Source organism: Hipposideros armiger, unplaced genomic scaffold (assembly GCF_001890085.2).
Source record: "Hipposideros armiger isolate ML-2016 unplaced genomic scaffold, ASM189008v1 scaffold_128, whole genome shotgun sequence".
Lineage (NCBI taxonomy): Eukaryota > Metazoa > Chordata > Mammalia > Chiroptera > Hipposideridae > Hipposideros > Hipposideros armiger.
In genome coordinates this window covers 3,610,784-3,628,865 of record NW_017731478.1, presented here as the reverse complement: position 1 = coordinate 3,628,865, position 18,082 = coordinate 3,610,784, and the positions used below count along the sequence as shown (strand labels likewise).

Here is an 18,082-nt window from a genome sequence, read left to right as displayed (position 1 = left end):
AGCGGCAAGAGCTGCCCTAGGCTATCAGCATCCACCGGAACAGTCCCAGGAATGAAAGTAGTGGGGTTGTTCTGCTTTGCTGGATGTCCTTTCAGTCATAGCCTGTCCCCAAACTACCCATTGGCAAAGGACTCAAGTGTACCTAACATGAAACTATACGGCCATAACTTAAGTTTTCACTGATGGTTCAACAGATACTGATAATGATCCCAGGCAATTTTGTAATGGGCTTCACTTAATGGGGAGACTGGATCCAATTTTTACATTCCTGATTCTTTAACAGACCTTTGAAGTTGCTTTTTAAATAAATTTAAACAAATCTCTCATTCGTTGATATGCTTGTCTTTCAGAGTTTCAATGTCACAGATCTGGGTTGGAAGTGTCAACCTACCACTTCCTGACAGCCCGGCCACAGGATGCAGAGAGAGAATGTGTGCGAAGCAGAGATTTCATACATCGAGGCCGAGCACATAGCACAGCTAGTCCAGAGTCATCATTGAGAATAAGGGGCCAGACAACCTGGATTCCTGTCTCAGCTATGCCACTTCCCCGCTGTGCAGCCTTGGGCAAGCAATTCATCTGTGACTCGTGTGGCAGAGAATGACAAAAACAGGACCTACCTCCTAGGTCTGCTGAGATGACTAAAGGACTTCAGACATATATAGCACTTGGAACAATGCTTGGCACACAGTACGTGCCTTTCAGTAACACCCCATTATTTTTCATAATAGGTCTTCCCTACATGATTGAACCAATCCCCTAGTCATTCATTCACTTAATACATAGCCCACTGAGTGCCCAATACAATACACTTCCCTGGACTAAGGGTATATCATCATGGATAGGGCCCCCACTGCCCCCGCAGATGGTTCAAGCTTTAAATGGTAGACTCAAAGCACTTTCTGGTGGTTGGAGGTATCCGAGAGCGACTCTGTTATATGACTTTCAAAGTGGGTTCCTGGGAGCCGTAGCGTTCCTCAGAGGGACCAAAGAGGCAGAGATGGGAGGCTGGGCGGGTGGAGGGCTGCTGCGCACCCCCGACCCCCCGACAACCAGGGGCTTCAGATTCGATCCATGTTACACATCAGGGAGAGATCTGCTTGAGTATTCATTAGAAGAAACCCTATCACCAAAACAAGCTTGCAAACACCTTCACAGATGAGGAAATCCAGGCCCACACATAGTAGTATGAAGTTCAAAGCCACACAACTATTTCCATTCAAATATCTACCTCCAACACACGATTGTGTTGACACTTAATGAAATCAATCACAGTAGGCATCACTGTCCCGAGTGCTTCCTGTGTGCCAGACGCTGCACAGAGACCTCATGGGCATCAAAGCTTACCCTCCACTTGGCAACTGGGGAGACTGAGGTGTTTGTTAAACAGGAAAACAAAGGCAACGCTGAGCTTTGAACAAGACAGACTAGTCGCACTGGCTTTGGGAGAACGACAAAACCATCGCCTGTATTCACAGGCAGGCACAGGGCGCAGACCCAAGAATAAGAGGTAGATCCATGTGCCCGCTCTCTGACACATCCACAAAGAGACGCTGGCCTCCTTACCACAGCCTGACAGAGCCCCTGAGCTGGGGGCAATAAGGCTTTGACAGCACCAACCGCAACTCAACCCCTGCAGCTATACTGAGAGTGCTTGCCTCCTACACATGTGTGAACAGTCATCCGGCAAAATGTCTGTGTCTCCCATACTGGACAGATAGTAACTGGGGAGTTAGCCAGCAATCCTGACCAAGAAGATATGAAGGGATGCCCCGAAAGGACAGAAGCCAATTGCACCAGTTTGTGATTACAAAAGGGTCACCTATTAAGGAGTTCCCCTGTTTCATTTCTGCTTGCTCTTGGGCAAATGTTTTTTGTTTTGGGTGGTAAGGTGCCCTTCTGATCGTAAGTGTATTCACTTCTAAGGGTTCAGAAATAGGACACTGTATTAAGATACTCTTACCTCTGTTCTTGAATTAGGCACCTAGACAGAAAGAAACAACAAATTTTGTTAAGTACAACAAACAAAGTATTTTTATTGTTTTTCCAGACCCTGGGTTACAGGGCATATTCATCTTATGAACGACTTCACACAAGAGGACAACAGAATTTCCTTAATGGAGACCTGCCATGTACATATTTTTGTATATATATCATAATCAAAGAGGTAACTTTACATTTTCCTTCTGTATTCATCTCCTTCAGGTTGGAAGCTTAATAGACCAGCCCACCAGAGCTAGTCTTGGGAAGCCTCCGTGCTTCAGGGTAATTAGTCAGTACTTTCCATGTGGCCATCAGTGACACAGCTCTGTGGAGAAGACATGACTCCTATGCTCCTGGTCCTTCTCCCTGCGCGTGTGCCCACTGGAAGGACACCGTCACCTGCTCAGGTCATTTCCACAGCCTCCTACCTGGTTTTCCTGCCTCTACCCCAAGCTCTGCCTACTCAGCACAGCCTCTCTCTCTGAAGATCTATCTCAACCTCCCTTCACTTCCAGTCTCCCATCTCCCTCAACCTCACTTCTCTAATCTCAAGACACCCACGCTGTTAGGCTGATGGAAGCTTTGGATAAGTAGACATGTTTGGGGAGGCCTGTGCTGAAAGAGACCTGTGCCTGCATGCCTGAGGGGCTCCTTCCAGAAGACAGGGAGAAGTCAAACACACTGGAAGAATCACAGGCCTAGATGGTTGACTTATGAGAAGAGAGGGGAGAGGAAAAAGGTTCAACTTGATCCTGAAAACCAAAGCCCAGGTGACTACTGGTGCCAAAGCCCATCCAAATGCCACCCCAACCCCACCCCACCCCCCCAAAAAATCAGAAGAGTGGGGCTTTCACAATAATAATATGGTTTTTAATCACTGAAAAAACTTTTTCCCTTGCGACCCTCCATGTCATCTACCAAGTGGGCCAGTGGCCTTTCTCATTTATTCAGTTCACGCTTGGGTCACTGATGGGGCCTCCTCACCACGTGGCCCCTTTCCCTTTTCCAGCAATCCCATTTTCTGTCCTTTCCTGCTTGCTTACTTCATCTGCCAACCAGAAAGTGGATTTTCTATTCTTTTCGGGTCTGTTTCTCAGAGAGAGATCTTTTTGGTGCTAGCATGATTATTTCTATCACAGACATTAAGATGCTTTTATAAGTGCTAAACTTTTGGGTTATTAATAAAGTTTCTTATTCAGGAGACAGGCATTATTGGATACCATCAAAATGAACAAAAGAGAAAAAAATGAATGAAATCAAAATATGAGCGAATGATACAAAAATAGAAATTATTTTAAGTGATTTTTCTCAGTATCTTTCATATCAGTATACTGAATACTGAAGAACTAGAGAAAAATTTAAATTTGAATGTCAATCATGTACTGAAATTATTCTATATTTGTCACATTTTAAGAGGGTACAAAGAACAGAAAACAAACCTAAAGAATCAGTTTCACTTCAAATTAATCCTTACCCTCAAAATTTTCGGGCTGCTGTAATAAGCCATGCACAAGGCTTCAATTTCTTCACACTGTTCCAAATTTATCCTCCTGGTGCACTTAACAGCTTGGTTCACCAAAAATGCTGGAAATCATAACATTCCCATGGGGTGAAAAACAATAAAAAAAATTTTTCAACAGTCCAATGATAACTAAAAAATTGTAAGTAAAACTGCAAAATAAGTTATGACACAGAAATACAACATGTTTAAAACAGGAAGGATTTTAAAATAGTTTTTCAAATAGGTAATACATTTACATGATTCAAAATTTAGAAGACACAAAAGGGTTTGTGTCTTCCAACCCCTGTCCCCTCGTCCCCCCAACCCGTCCCCCCACTCCGCAGCTATTACCAGTTCACTCCCCAGAGATAATCATCATGAAGTTTCTTGTGTATCTTCTGGAAATATCCTATGCAAATAAAAGTGTGTGTATATATATGTATTTTAGTATTTCTTTCCTGTTTTGGAAACAAATGTGCAATATATATCCTGCCTTTGGTTTTTTTCACTCCACAAATCTTGGAATTTAGCCTATCTCAGTACCTGAAGAGCTCCCTCCATTTTTTAGGAATAATTAGTATTCTACTATAGGTATGCCAAAATTTATTCAACCAGATCCCCATTTTAATGGACACTTACGTCTCTAGCTTTGCTATCAAAAACAATGGCTACAATCTATTAGTTTGCATGTGAGCCAGTAGGACCAACGCCTAGACGTGGAACAGCTGGGTCAAAGGGCATGCCCATCTGCAGTTTTCACACATACTTTTAAATTGCTCTTCACAGAGGCTGTACCAACATACAGCCCCACCAGCTGTGTGGGTGAGTGCCTACCTCTCCATAGCCTTACATTTCCTAAGCTTTGTCAATCCATTAGATGGGCATGGTATATCAGTTTAGTTTTAATTTACACTATCCCTGGTGTGAACAAAGTTAAGTGTCTTTTCAACAGAATTAATTTTCCGTCACGTATCAAATGATGCTTCATTAACCCACAAGCTATCATCCATGACTTAGCTAGCTTCTTCACAGTGAGACAGACTTACATACACATGGGAGAGCCAGGCCTGCTGCCTCCCACTGCCAAGAAGATTACTCCACGGGCTCTGTGATGCTCCTGAAAGGAGAAGCAAGGCCCTTGGGAGGCAGTGTCGTGGGTTGCACTCCTGAGCAAGAAATGGAATGTTTCTAGGTTTCCTCCTCTAAATAATGACAATTCCCTTACCTTCTTATCATACCCAGCACACAGGAAGTGCTTAATAAATGTTAGCTGTTGACAAACTTGAGCTCCAGTGAAGAAAGAACTTTCCAACAACTGGAAGTGCTGAACAACTGAGTAGGCTGGTCTCAGGCTGGGAGTTCCCCATCACGACAAGTACTCAGGCAGGGGCTGCCTGTGGTAGAAAAGGTTATGGCCCTGGTAGGGACTCTGAACTACAGAACCTCTGAGGCCTCTTTCAACTCTAAGACGCTGCTGGCAGTTAGGAAGCCTGTTTAATTATAACTACGATACATGTAAACTAAGAGCGAACTCTGTTTATAGAAAGAAAACTGCCCACTCTCTTACCTGCAGGGTTATTGTCGGTGCACAGAGATGACGTCAGGGGAGAAGGAAATCTCAGAAATGAATCTGAAGTCTGCAGGTGAACCCCATACTGCAAACAGAACAATCGAAAGCGGTTATGTGACATTAAGGCATTTGTCCAACACTTACGGGACACCTGCTGTGTGCCAGGCGACACTGCAGGCATCCGGGAACACAAGCGCTGAGCCAAATCCAGGTGTGGTCCCTGCCCACGTGGAGCTTACATCCAGCTGCCCCACCCTTTTCTGTGTGTGCATGTTACTGTATTTGCAGGCCTGTTTATTGAAGAATTCCTATGGAAGGGTATATAAGAAGCTGACACAGGTGTCCGCCTCTACAGACAGGAACTTGGTGGTCACGGACAGGGGCGACAGAGGTAATTATTTTTTTACTAGCAATAATTATTTAAATAATAGATACGTATATTGTATCCGTTAAAAAATCGTAAAATTAATCTATGCTTTCTTCCCAAAACCATACCCCATGAAATTTCCCCCAATATCCAAAACAAAATATATAGCTATTGGGCACACAGCTAATTTTCTTGAATCTAAAAGTATCCAAATGCCTTGGTGCCAGCAAGATACAGGAAACAAGCCCTCCCCTTCCCTGGAGCTGGGAGTGTAGACTCCTGCAATTGATATTTTTAATTTCCACTCATTTTGACCAAATTAACCCATTTATGGGAACATATCCTAAAGATTTAATCAAAGATTTAATTCATTCATTGTGGGTTATTTATAATAGCAAAAGCTGGAAACTAATGTCTGTTAAAAACAGAATAGCTCAATAATAAATGATGATACATACACATAAGGAAAACTTTGTACCAGCAAAATGTAGCTCCAACACTAGCTCTCGTGGTTATTTTCCTATACCAAAACTTTCTCATCAGTTAAATGCGGACAATGATGTGTCACTCCCTGGGTTGTGTGAGGCTCTGCACAGGGCCTGGCACATGGAAAATGCTCAAGAAATGGTAACTTCTATATTGACATGGGAAGATGCATAAGATTTATCCTGAATGAAAAAGGAAGTTTATAGAACAATATGGGTAACTTAGTTCTATAAATCCCACCTCTGCACAATACTATATGTATATTTTAATAGATGCACTTAAAATCAGGAATATACACCAATCTGTTAACAGTGATTTGTAGTATGCATTTTAATGGAGACAGCAGGCTTTCCATTTCTACTTATGTACCTCTATACTTTTAACTTTTAGAACTAGCACATGTTGCTTTTATACTTCCCTTTTTTAAAAGATGCTCCTGAAAATTTTGAAATTTGGTCAAAGTTAATGAATATCACATTTAGAGTAATGAATAGATACAAAACAGCACACATCTTCCCAAAGTATGTAGAACTAAATATAACTTTGAGAGGAGGACCAGGCACCCCACCCATCCACTCCGTGTCCCCAGCAGCGTGCCTCCAGCACTTGGTGGCATCTTTTGAGGTGGAGAAGGACAAAGAATTCTGCAGAGGCACATGCAAGCTTCCCACAGAATAAACGGCTTTAAACCCTATGTTAGAATTGAACTACTCCACTTTAATTTTCATGATCTTTATTTACAGGCACGAACATTAAGTTTTTTTGTCTCTAATATGAATTCTATGTCTTGGGAAGCCGGTTTTACTGGGAACATATTGAGAAATTAACTTAAAAGGGCAGGGTATTTGTGATGGGATGGGCAGACCTTGGTTCTTAGCTCACCTCATATTTAGCAGTATTTGGAGTATTTGATTCAGTTGTGAAAGAAACATCTGATTCTGCATTCAGTGAAAAACCATCAGATATTTTCATCAATTTATCAAAATTGTTTTCATCAGGCACTTCCGGATTAATAAAGGATAATGCAGGTTTATCTGTTTTTAGAAAAAGTATTTTAAATCAGTATAAAATACATGTATATATTATATATAACATACATAATATTTTGCAAGTTTTTGGTAGCATTAAGGCTGACATGAAAAAAATAAAGTGTCTCTCTTCTCTCTATATATTTACTTCCCCCAAGATTTCTTGAATCTGATTACATAAACAAGATCCTCAGAATTGGCCTGTTTCTCTATCAGTGTGGAAGCAATGGTTTCTACAGCCTGTAGGTGGGCAGCACAACAGAAGCCAATAACAGTCAATCTCCTTCTCCAGCCATGGATTGAGGAGTCTGCTGCATAAACCTCGAAGGGAAAGCTGTGTCCAGACGACTATGGGAATGCGAGACCCTGGGTCTACCCTCACACTGCCACCTCCAAAGCCCGGGAGGAAATGTGCATGTGTAGAAGAGGCGGAAGAAGGGAACAGGCTGGAAAGTTCACTGGGCTGGTGTTATGTCAGAGAATGTGACAATGACTGACCACCAATTCTTACTTCAGATTACAAATCACAGAGCATTGGCTTAAGTCTTCAATTGCAGGGGAACAAAGCCAAAATATGGAGACATTTTGAAAAGATGATAAAGTGTAACTGATAAAACCATAAATGTGTCTTTGGTCTTGGATATCTTGACAACGTTTTACACTCCTGCGTGCTTTGGATCTAGACACCTATTTGAGCCAAATGCTCAGATAAAAATAAAGATCCTGTTTTCATGCAAATATTCAAAGTAAAAATAAAAGAGAAAAAGGGAAATTGAAACCAAAACTGACGCTGATTCTTAACCATTAAACCAGGAGGAAATAAAGCAAAAAAGAAAAAACACATATACCTAAATAAATATAGGTTCCTCTGCATGTCTACATATCATAAACACCTTTGAAAAAAAAAGTATGAGATTTCAAAGGACAAATACACAAGCACAATTATTTTTTAAAGAAAATGTGCGTGCCCACAGGTCTATAAAGTTCCTTGCAGTTGCCTGTGATACACCCTAGCAAAACCATATAATGACTGCTTTAAATCTAACTAAATGGGACATTTTTCCATAAAAGAACTTCTGGAAGAAAACATTTCAGAGTTTCACAAAGTATATCACCATCAAATACTCACAGTTTGTAATATGAATACAGAAAATAGAAGGATTGATCTGGTCGACAAGTTTAAAGACTCTCTGAGGTGGGTGTGCTGTAAAATTCAATGAATAGATGGCTGCTTTTTGGCTACAAAACTGACTGTCACCCCTGATGAGAAAAATAAGAATGCAAAGTTTTAAGGCATATGCACACAATCTTCACAAGATTATTTTAAAACTGTCAGACACTGTACTGTGTACTATGTTAATAACTACATGGAGGATATTTACGAAAGTGTGATGTTAGAATTGAATCCATTTTTATTTAGTTTATTCGGTGTTAACGTGTTTGGCATTTGAAACTTTTCCCTCTAACAGGGAAAACATTAAGTAAAATAACCTTCAAAGAAATCTCGTCAAGTATGGAATACAGATCGGGGTATAATTTTGATGTAAATGAACCTTGTAAACTCTGACAGTATCAATCATATAAAATTTTGCAGAATTTCAGATTGTTTATAAGTAACCAGAAGGAATGGAAATTTCCTTGTCTTTAGAATACAGCCATCTTCAACAGATTGTGAAAACGAGAAAATGTGAAGTCATCTGAAGTTTTGGGGCTTAGAGGTTATGGTACAGTCAAGTCTTCAACCAATCCCAGACTTGACAAATCCTAATCAATTTAATACAGATATGGAACAGAAATAGAAATACAACAAAAATGGGGTCATATTCTACATATACTTTAAGGCCTTTTCTCACTTAATATATATTGCCCAATATTTCCATGTCATCAAATATGTTTTTGCAATATTATACTAAACAACGTTGTTGTATACCAACTTATTAAGATAATCAACTTTTTTTAACTGAGCCTCTATTGTTGGTCTAGGCTGTTTCTAATTTTCCTTGATTACATAGAATGCTATAATGACATTCTTGTACATACATCTTTCTGAACGTCTCCTGTTATTTTCTTAAGCTATATCCCCTGCAGTGGAATTGCTAGGTCAAAAAGTAGGTACATTATTTAAGGTTTCTCAGACATATTGCCAGGTCGGCCTCCAGGAAGACAAGTTGTACCTTCACTAACACTGTAGCAACAGTGCTATTTCCCTCTACTCTTGCCAAAATTGGATATTATTCAAATTATAAATACCCTTTGTCAATTTCATGGACAAAACACTGTTATCTCGTTGTTTTGATTTGAATTTTCTCATTTACTACCAAGGTTAAACATTTTTCCATATGGTTATTCTTTACTGGTTAGTTGCTTGTTCAGTTAGTTGCTTGTTCATACCTATTGGCTGTATTTTTAATTAGAATGCTTGTCTTATTAATTTGTGAAAACCCATATTTTTAAGACTCTCCCTTGAGTGTCACGTTATAAACATTTTTTCACAGTTTGTTACCTTTCAGTTTTATGGTGTTTTCTGTCATATAAAAGTTTTAATTCTTTCTTTATAAGAATTAAAGTTTTGGGCCGGCTGAGTGGCTCAGTTGGTTAAGAGTTGGCTTAAGAGTGGGAGCTCTGAGCAACAGGGCCGCCGGTTTGATTCCCACATGAGCCAGTGATGCTGTGCCCGAGCAGAGCTGCCGCTGAGCTGCCAACAGGTGGCAGGATGGCTCAGCTGGTGAGAGCATGTGCTCCTAACAACAAGACTGCCTGTTCGATGGTGGGCTACACCTGCCCGCAACTGAACTCAGCACCTTGAGCTGAGCTGCCACCCGGATGGCTCAGTGGATAGAGCATGCGCTCTTAACAACAAGGCTGCCGGGTTTGACTCCCGCATGGGATGGTGGCTACGCCCACCTGCAACTAAGATTGTAGCACAGCACCTTGAGCTTAGAGGCCATGAGCTGCCAATGGGCAGCCAGATGGCAACTGGCGCCCTCCACAACTAAGATTGAAGAACAACTTGGCTGGTCCCTTTCCCCAATTCCCCAATTAAAAAAAAAAAAAAGAATTAAAGTTTTAATTCTTTCTTTATAATTACTTTCTTTTAATTTGAGGTATGACTGATTTTTTTTTAATAATGAAATTGTCAATCTTTTCTTTTACAGTTTGTCTGTGGGTTTATGCTTAAAATTCCCTAACCCAAGATTAACAAATGTTCACCTATGCTTTTCATTCATTAATTTTTAAAAAATATTTCACTCTTCAACCTATCGGTCATTTACTTTGGTTTAATGTTATGATGCAGGAATCTAATGTTTTTGTTTTTCAATAGTTACTTATCCTACATCATTTACTGAAGGGTCCAACCTTTACTCCACGGATATAAAATAGAATATCTGCCATATGTTAAATGTATGAATAGACAAAAATACATAATACCTTCAAAAAAATCAGCTGTGTGCAAAATCAGTACTCGCTACAGATTTTAGGCCTTTCTGTGTTCTCCCAATGATCTACTGATCTGTCTTGAATCAATACTCACTAGCTTCATAATTGTCGTGTTACAACATATTTGAAACCTGGTAGCTTGCTCTTATTCAATAACTTCTTGGTCGTTCTTATCTGTTTGTTCTTCTAGATGAATTTAAAATTGTTTTTAACACATTATCCCTCTCCTATCTGACTGGAGTTACATTTATAAATTAAGTTCTTATAAATTAATTGAAATGTTTATGTAATGATTCTCCCTATCCCAGTACATAGATCATCTCTCCATTTATTCAAATGTTTTGTCACTATATTTTGAATTTTTCCTCACATGAATTCTGAATAGTTAAGTTTATTCCTAATTACGTTATATTTTTAGTAGTGTTATGAAAAGAATCCATTTTTACTGTATTTTCTTGAATGGTTATTGCTGGGGTATAAGAAAGCTATTGATTTATAACTGGCCACTTTTCCAAACGTTCTGTATAGTATGTCAGTCGTTATCGTGGGCATAAAGAACATTTTTGAAAAACTGTAAGTAGTATTTACAAAAAAAGATCCGGCACTGAAAAGTTTACAAGTCCTACTGGGCCTGAAAGGATGAGTACGAGTCAGACAGAGAAGGAATAGGAGGCTAATCCAAGTGCAAGACCGGCGCTGGCCCAGGATGGGTAACTACTGATGGAGTCTAGAGAACTGTGAGTACCAAAGTCGGGCTGGAGGAAGGATTTGAGATGTGTTAGTAGGAAATAGGATCTGAAGGACGTTAAGGATGGATCTGAATCCAGGCTAAGGAGTCTGTACTTAATGAGAGCTTCTGAAGGTCTTTTGGCAAGTGAGTGACAAGATCAGGCACGAGCTTATAAAGCGGGAGGGAGCAGGAATGGACAAACAAGAACTATCACAAAGGAAGACTCAGCAGAACGGGACTCCTTACTCCTTGCTCCGCCCCAGTCGAAGGGCTCTCTAGTACTGTGCAGTAAATCAGTATGAGTATCAGATCTGTATGTTTCCCTGTAGTCTCACTGTCACAACTGTCAGGGTGGTAGGAGCGATACCTATTCATCCTCACCTGCCAAGCTTCTTACTTGGTTCCCTGCCACTAGGCCTGGCCCCTGTGATCCACCATCCATGCTGCAGAATTTCCTAAGCTGGGCCTCTGATCCCCTCTCCCCAGCCTCCTGCAGAATTGAGGACAAACTCAGCATGCACACAAGGCGCCTCAGGCCCGGACCCCTACCACCTCCCCACACTCCTCTCGCCCCACCCTTCTCAAGCCACATGGAGTTACCTGCAGTTAAGCCAACAGGCCTACTCCTTCACCCCCAGGACTCTGCCACGTGACCCCCTTGGCCTGAATGCGCTCCCCGATTCCATGCTGGGCAACCTCTACGTGTCCTTCAGGACCCAGCTCAGGTCATCTTTTCTAGGAAGTTCCCTAGTCCAACTCTGTGGGTGAGATGCCACTCCTCAGAGTTCTCCTTGTGCCTGGTGCAAAGACTGCCATCCACTCATCTGTCTCCCCATTCAGTGAGCTCCATGAAAGCAGGACCGTGTCTAATTCAACTTTATAGCCCTGATTCTGGCACACAGGTGCTCAAGAAAGGCCTGGGAAGAGAAAGACAGCTTACAGATGAGAAGGTATGGCAGAGGTAGGAGTCAGAGAGCCACCTGGCTTCCGGCATGGGTGTCTGCCTGCAAGAACAGCAGCAGAGAAAGTAAAAGGGAGTCAGTTAGGGGTGGAAGGGAGAAAGTCATTCATCCATTCAACTCATTTTTAATGAGGGCCAACTATGTTGCAGGAGCTGTGCTAGGCACTAGTGGTGTATAATACATAAAGTATGATAAAAAAATATGGTGAATGCTTAAATAAAAAATTACAGTAAAAGACACATTGCCATTAATCCCCTTCACTTCGAACACATTTATCCCATCATTCTTGCCACTTTATGAAGCAGTTCTGGAAGTCCTCTTTTGTGAGTGTCTTTAGTTGCGCTGTCATGGCTGCCTCAATGTCCTAAATTGATTCAAACCGTTTTCCTTTCATGGTCATTTTGACTTTGGGGAAGAGCCAGATGTTGCACAGTGCCAGATCTGGTGAATAAGGTAGATGAGGACACACCGTAATGTTTTTATTTGACAGGAAGTGCCGTACAGAGAAGCAATGTGTAACATGGAGCACTGTCATAATGGAGGATGAAGTAAAGACACTCACAAAACAGGACTTCCAGAACTGCTTCAGAAAGTGGCAAGAGTGATGGGATAAGTGTGTTCAAAGCGAGGGGGAGTTTTTTGGGGGATTAATAGCAATGTGTCTTTTGCCATAATAAATTTTTTTAATTTAAACCTTCACTGTATCTTTTGTAAGTTACACCTCATATAAAAGATAATTCTTCTTACTCTCATGAAGCTTACATCTAATGGGGAAACAGACATTAATCCAATAGTCTTAACAATAAATTTACAATTTATTAGATGACAGAATGAGCTGTTGACAGTTTAGCAAATGTAAATAAACCTTTTATGACTTGGAACATACAGCATAAGAACACTCAATTAATTAGTATAATTAGTTCGGTCCAACTATTTCTAAACTTCATATTTAGGAGTCACAAGCAAAACTAAAACAAAAATTCTGAGGTCCTTTCCTGAGGGCACTATGGATTCAGCTCTAACTTCTAAACCATGGGTCTACAAACCATGCCTGATTTTTATTACCAAGTTTTATTGAAAGATGGTAATGCCCATTCATTTACATATTGTCTACAGATGCTTTTGCAAAGATGGAAGAGTTGAGACTTTGCAACAGACTACATGGCCTGTGAAGCTTAAAATATTTACTATATGGTCTTTTCTCGAAAAAGCTTGCTTTAGATATTCTAAATAGTCTATATCTAAAGTTACAGTATTGGCTAATAAAAAAAGAATTGACATTCTAAAGAATGATCTCAAATTGGAGCAGAAATGTCACTTTCAGGTTCCTGGTACTTCCTAAGACAGAAAAGCAGGATTAATTTTCAACAAAGACTAAACCACAGTATAGTCCAGATATCAGAAAAAATAATCTGGCTACAACATCCTATTCTCCAAGAATTTTTACAATATTAGAAGTAAATTCAATTTCCCATTAGCCAGTAAAATAGTTTCTCATGGGAAAAACACATTGCACTTGCAAAAAGCATTCAGTCTATCAAGTATCAATTGCTACCACTTGCTACAAGGTTAGATTTAAATTAGCTATCTTTTGAATAGTATGTTGGTCCCATCCTGAATAAATTAACCTCTTTAAAGTGCTGTTTTTTCCAAAAGCTTCGAAATCTGAATTAGGAGAAACAGATCATTCAGAAGAGATTATTTCTTACCCTTGTAATGGACTGGGAATGTAATTTTCCATTATTGTCCTATACAATGAACTGTGAGAATTCCTAGTAGATTTACATATCAGAAAAATATAAACAAAGCTTACCTGACTATCTATTTAGTTGTTTGTTACAAGTACTACATCCAACACAAAAGCTGTAAAATTAAACTGTACCTTTTACCCTAGGCTGTAAATAAAACTAATTCAATGATACAAAAATGTGACACGTTATCTGTTTACAAATCAAAGTGAAATGTAATCCAATCTCTGAACAAAGAGATTTTGTTATACTCTTTAAAAAAAAAAAAAAAAAAAAAGCACACTCTCCTCTCTTTTGCCTGCATTAGCATCTGGCTGGATGCAAATAAGGGATAGATAACTCTTCTGTGTATAGGTTTGGACAGCATGGCTTCTGAGTGATGCAAAACTCAGGAAATCAGGTTTGGGTTTTTTTTTAGCCTGGGGGAGTTTTCACTTTCTGTCCTGAAATTTTATAATCCTGGTCTGATTTTATCAAAACTGTATGTGTCACAAACTTACATGACAACTGGAACTGAGCAAGCAGAAAAGACACTGAAATCCATGGAGCTGCAATCAGGATCACAACAGCAGTTGACGTCACACTGTGCTGGGGACAGGTCACAGACACACAGAGCAGCAACTACAGAAACGACAGGTGGGATACAGAGCATCACAATCCGTAGGTAGTGACCGCCCCCTGCCACCACGATGTACCAAAAGTCCATTTCATACAAAAGGTCCATTTGGTTTTTCCTATTGCATTTTGGGGGAAATTTACCAAGTGAAAATTAATCAGTTTGAGCACTCCTCAAGCCAGGGTTTCCCCAAAGTGGCTAATTATCTCACTCACTTGGAAAGTTGCTTGTTTGTGCTCTACATACAAAGACTCTGACCTTGTAAGCTGACTGTGAAACCCAGACATCCGTGTTGTTCAAAAACTTTCCAGGTGATGCTGATAACTAAGAAGGGTTTAAGAACCAGCATACTGTATCACTTGCCTGACCATAAGAACCACCAGTTTAATACTGCAGATTCCCAAATTCCTCCTCTAGAGGTTCTGATTCAGAGGAAGGACCCACTAATAAGGCCAACAGGAATCAGGGTTCTCAATCTTCTTCCTCTCCTCAGATGTCACCTGCAGCTTTGAAGCTGAGCCCACATTAACAGGCCAAGAATCAAACCGACTCAGGTGCTTTGTACTTGGGGTCCTAGGAATGAACATCTTTGGTAATTTAGACAATAAAGCGTGGGGAAGGGTAGGGATCTCCCCACTTAGCAACTTTTAATTTTTTAATAATAATGACTATCTGGGTTTTTATTCCCTATTTTAGTCTGTCAAACAAGGGGGAAAAAACCCTCTTAAAGGAATAGCAGAGCATGAGAATGATAAACACTGAACTCATGATAGTAATTATTTCTGGGTGGCAGGAATCAGATCAGTGCTTCAATCTTAACCTGTAATGTTTTCTTTTCTTCAAGAAAGTATTTCATGCAAAAACAAATCCAAAAAAAAAACACATAAAAAAGGATCTCAAGTAAATGCTGGTAGAGAGCCCATAAAACACTCTTATTTGCATATATGAATTATTTCACAATAAAAATGACTTTTAGAAAAATGTAGCTCAAAAAAGGTACAATAATACACTCTGGAAAGAAGTGTATAAGAAGGGGGAGGTTTTATCAATAAATACACAATCCTCTCTTAGTCTGAAACACAAAAGTTTCCCCCTTAAGTTTACATGCTTCTTTTTAGTCAAGGATTCTTCTATGTGCTTAGTAAAACGATAACACAACTAGTGTATGCTAATGTAAAAAATAAAGAATATTTAGATTCTCTGCCTTATGTGTTTAAAATTACAATCTTGTTTTCAAAACTTAAAACCTTTGTAGGTAGCTGTAAGACCGCTAAGGACAAAGCAATAATGTCTAATAACTCCACTTAGGAAAAAAAGGTCTCTATCCAGGATATGAGTGTACTTAATCAGCTAACAAGGATCTGTTGAGCACTCACAGGGGCTAAGTAGCACTCGGCTGCTCTTCCACGCCTCTTAGCATCTACATGCCTGGCTCACACAGCAGGGTACTCAATGAACAGAGTTCAAATTCACAGTGAAAATTATCACTCTTCTCTTCCACCTGTAACTCATTCTGCAAGTGGCTGTCCAGTTTTCCACTCAGAGTCAGCCTTCCACTCTGGCAGGTACCAGGGCTGTGAGCTGAAATCAGGCAAGTAATTTACCTACCTGAAAAATCGGGATAACCCACATCATAAGGTTGTTATGAGGATTAAATGAGACATGTCACAGATGAAAAGTTTATGTTGAATACTCTGCTGTATTGTCCCAATTTATCACTGATTTAACTTCCCTACGAATTCATCAAATCAACAGTATCAATATAAAACAGAATTTGGGTTTAAATATTGAAATAGCAAATACATTTCTCTGTACTTTTTCTTACAGACTTCTCATAATTTAGAAAAGAGGCCCTTTAGACAAATAATGGTTCAGTAACTAAAGTCATAGAGTTCAGGACATCGGCCAATGATGACTTTTCTATTTACTAGTTCTGAGTCTTATTCAATTAAAAAAGTATCTTTTTCTCTTAAGAAGGGATAAAAAAAAATACTGCCTACCTATTGGGGTTACAGTCAGAGGACTTAAAAGTTTTTTTTCAAGATCACAAACCCCTTTGAGAAACTGCTCACTGCTATGAACCCTCACCCAAGAAAAACGCATATTCACAAAAATTTGCATGCAGTCTTGGGATCACAGACATCGCCTGAAGTCATCCATGTCAAATCAGATTATAAAATATTTTTGAAAACATGTAACTCCAGGATTAGATCACTTTCTGAGAAATATGTTAATTATCCCTAAAGATGAATCCTAAAATGTGGGCATAACCCTTCACCCCATAACTTCCCACCTCCAACTCAACACATGGGGGAATCCTGGGTTTTCATAATTCAAGTCGACAGACAAAAGCCTTGACCTGGTTACATTTAGTAAGCTAAACTTTTGGGGTCTCTTTTTGATAAGTGAAAGTTCAGTGCCTCCTACGCATTTAATTTCCACAACTGTCTAGACACTTTAGATTTCATTGCGTCTTTGGGCTGCAAAGACTCATTCATTATTGCCTTGAACATTATTAATGTTGTCCAAGACCGCTGCAAGTACTTTCAAAGATTTGATATTGTCCCAATTAAGCTCTCTTAGCCTCGGTTTTCTCATCTGTATGACAAGGATCATATCTACCTGTATAGGTTGTTGACAGAATTCATGCCTATGAAACATGTAGCAATACCTGCACAAAGTATGTGTTCAATAAACGTTAACTATCATTATTATTACATCCTCACTCGGGCTACCCACTCCAGGATGGATCACTGTGGATCCCCAGGAATTGGCACTTGGTACCCACCATCCGTGACTGGGGTGGGCCTGGGACCGGAGGAGGGCTCGGGGACCCTGGGGGGCCCGGAGGGCATAGGAGACAAAGCAGGTCGGAGAGTCGTCGGGGATGGCTCCGTAGAGTTGAGATCCTCCGTCGTCACCGCCAGGGTGGCCCCGGCCTGGGCGTTCACAGAGGCCCAGCAGTTCAGAAGTAACAGCAAGATCGTCTGGAGGCCGGGCGGCCCCATAGCCACCGCGAACCCGCGGGGCCCCCGCGTTGCCTGGTAACCACGACGGCCCCGCGCGGGGCATTACGGGAAATCTCTTGCGAAGGCACGCGAGACTCCCGGGCCTATGAGCGGGGCCGGGGGGAGGCGGAGGCGGGGCCTAGGTGAGGAGGGCCACGAGGGACGGAGACCAGGGTCGGCGTGAGACTGGTCAGTGGAGAGTGGAGGTTTGCGTACATCCCACTTGCGGTTCCCTAGCCGACTGCGGCCCTTGGCTAAGAAATGCGGATTTCCAAACTCCATCTCAGGAGATTCTGACTCAGACAGTTTTGGGCAGGGTCCAGGAATCAATATTTTCAACAAATGTCCTGACGCAACCGGTGGGGGGACAGAAATTTGGGACGCTACTAAATAAGGTCTTTTGAAGGAGCACAGAGATGACATCACCATCCTTGAATTTTCTCTGTCCCATATTGTCAACATTTGCTTTGCGTTTTTGGTTTTAGATATCGCGCAGGAGGTCGCCAGATAATTTCTGTTCATTGTGTTGTGATAAGTGGGACAAATGAACATTTAACTTTTTTACAGTCAAGAAACATTGACAAAATTAAGTGGAATGATTTGTAAGTATTAAAAGGAAAAAAATCAAAGCAGATCTACTGTAAC

At 40.6% G+C, this 18,082-nt stretch overlaps 1 protein-coding gene across 1 annotated transcript in view; it reads right to left on the bottom strand.

The window, feature by feature from the left end:
• Nucleotides 1-17,489, bottom strand: part of TCTN1 (tectonic family member 1) — a 25,876-nt gene extending 8,387 nt beyond the window's left edge. The window contains exons 1-7 of the mRNA XM_019649004.1: nucleotides 17,218-17,489; nucleotides 14,314-14,434; nucleotides 8,065-8,195; nucleotides 6,790-6,941; nucleotides 5,052-5,139; nucleotides 3,458-3,567; nucleotides 1,964-1,984 (exon numbers count right to left, since the gene is read on the bottom strand). Coding sequence (XP_019504549.1) covers nucleotides 1,964-1,984; nucleotides 3,458-3,567; nucleotides 5,052-5,139; nucleotides 6,790-6,941; nucleotides 8,065-8,195; nucleotides 14,314-14,434; nucleotides 17,218-17,437 — 843 coding nt within the window. The 5' untranslated portion in view covers nucleotides 17,438-17,489. The remainder of the gene's footprint in view (nucleotides 1-1,963; nucleotides 1,985-3,457; nucleotides 3,568-5,051; nucleotides 5,140-6,789; nucleotides 6,942-8,064; nucleotides 8,196-14,313; nucleotides 14,435-17,217) is intronic.
• Nucleotides 17,490-18,082: the final 593 nt, after the last annotated feature.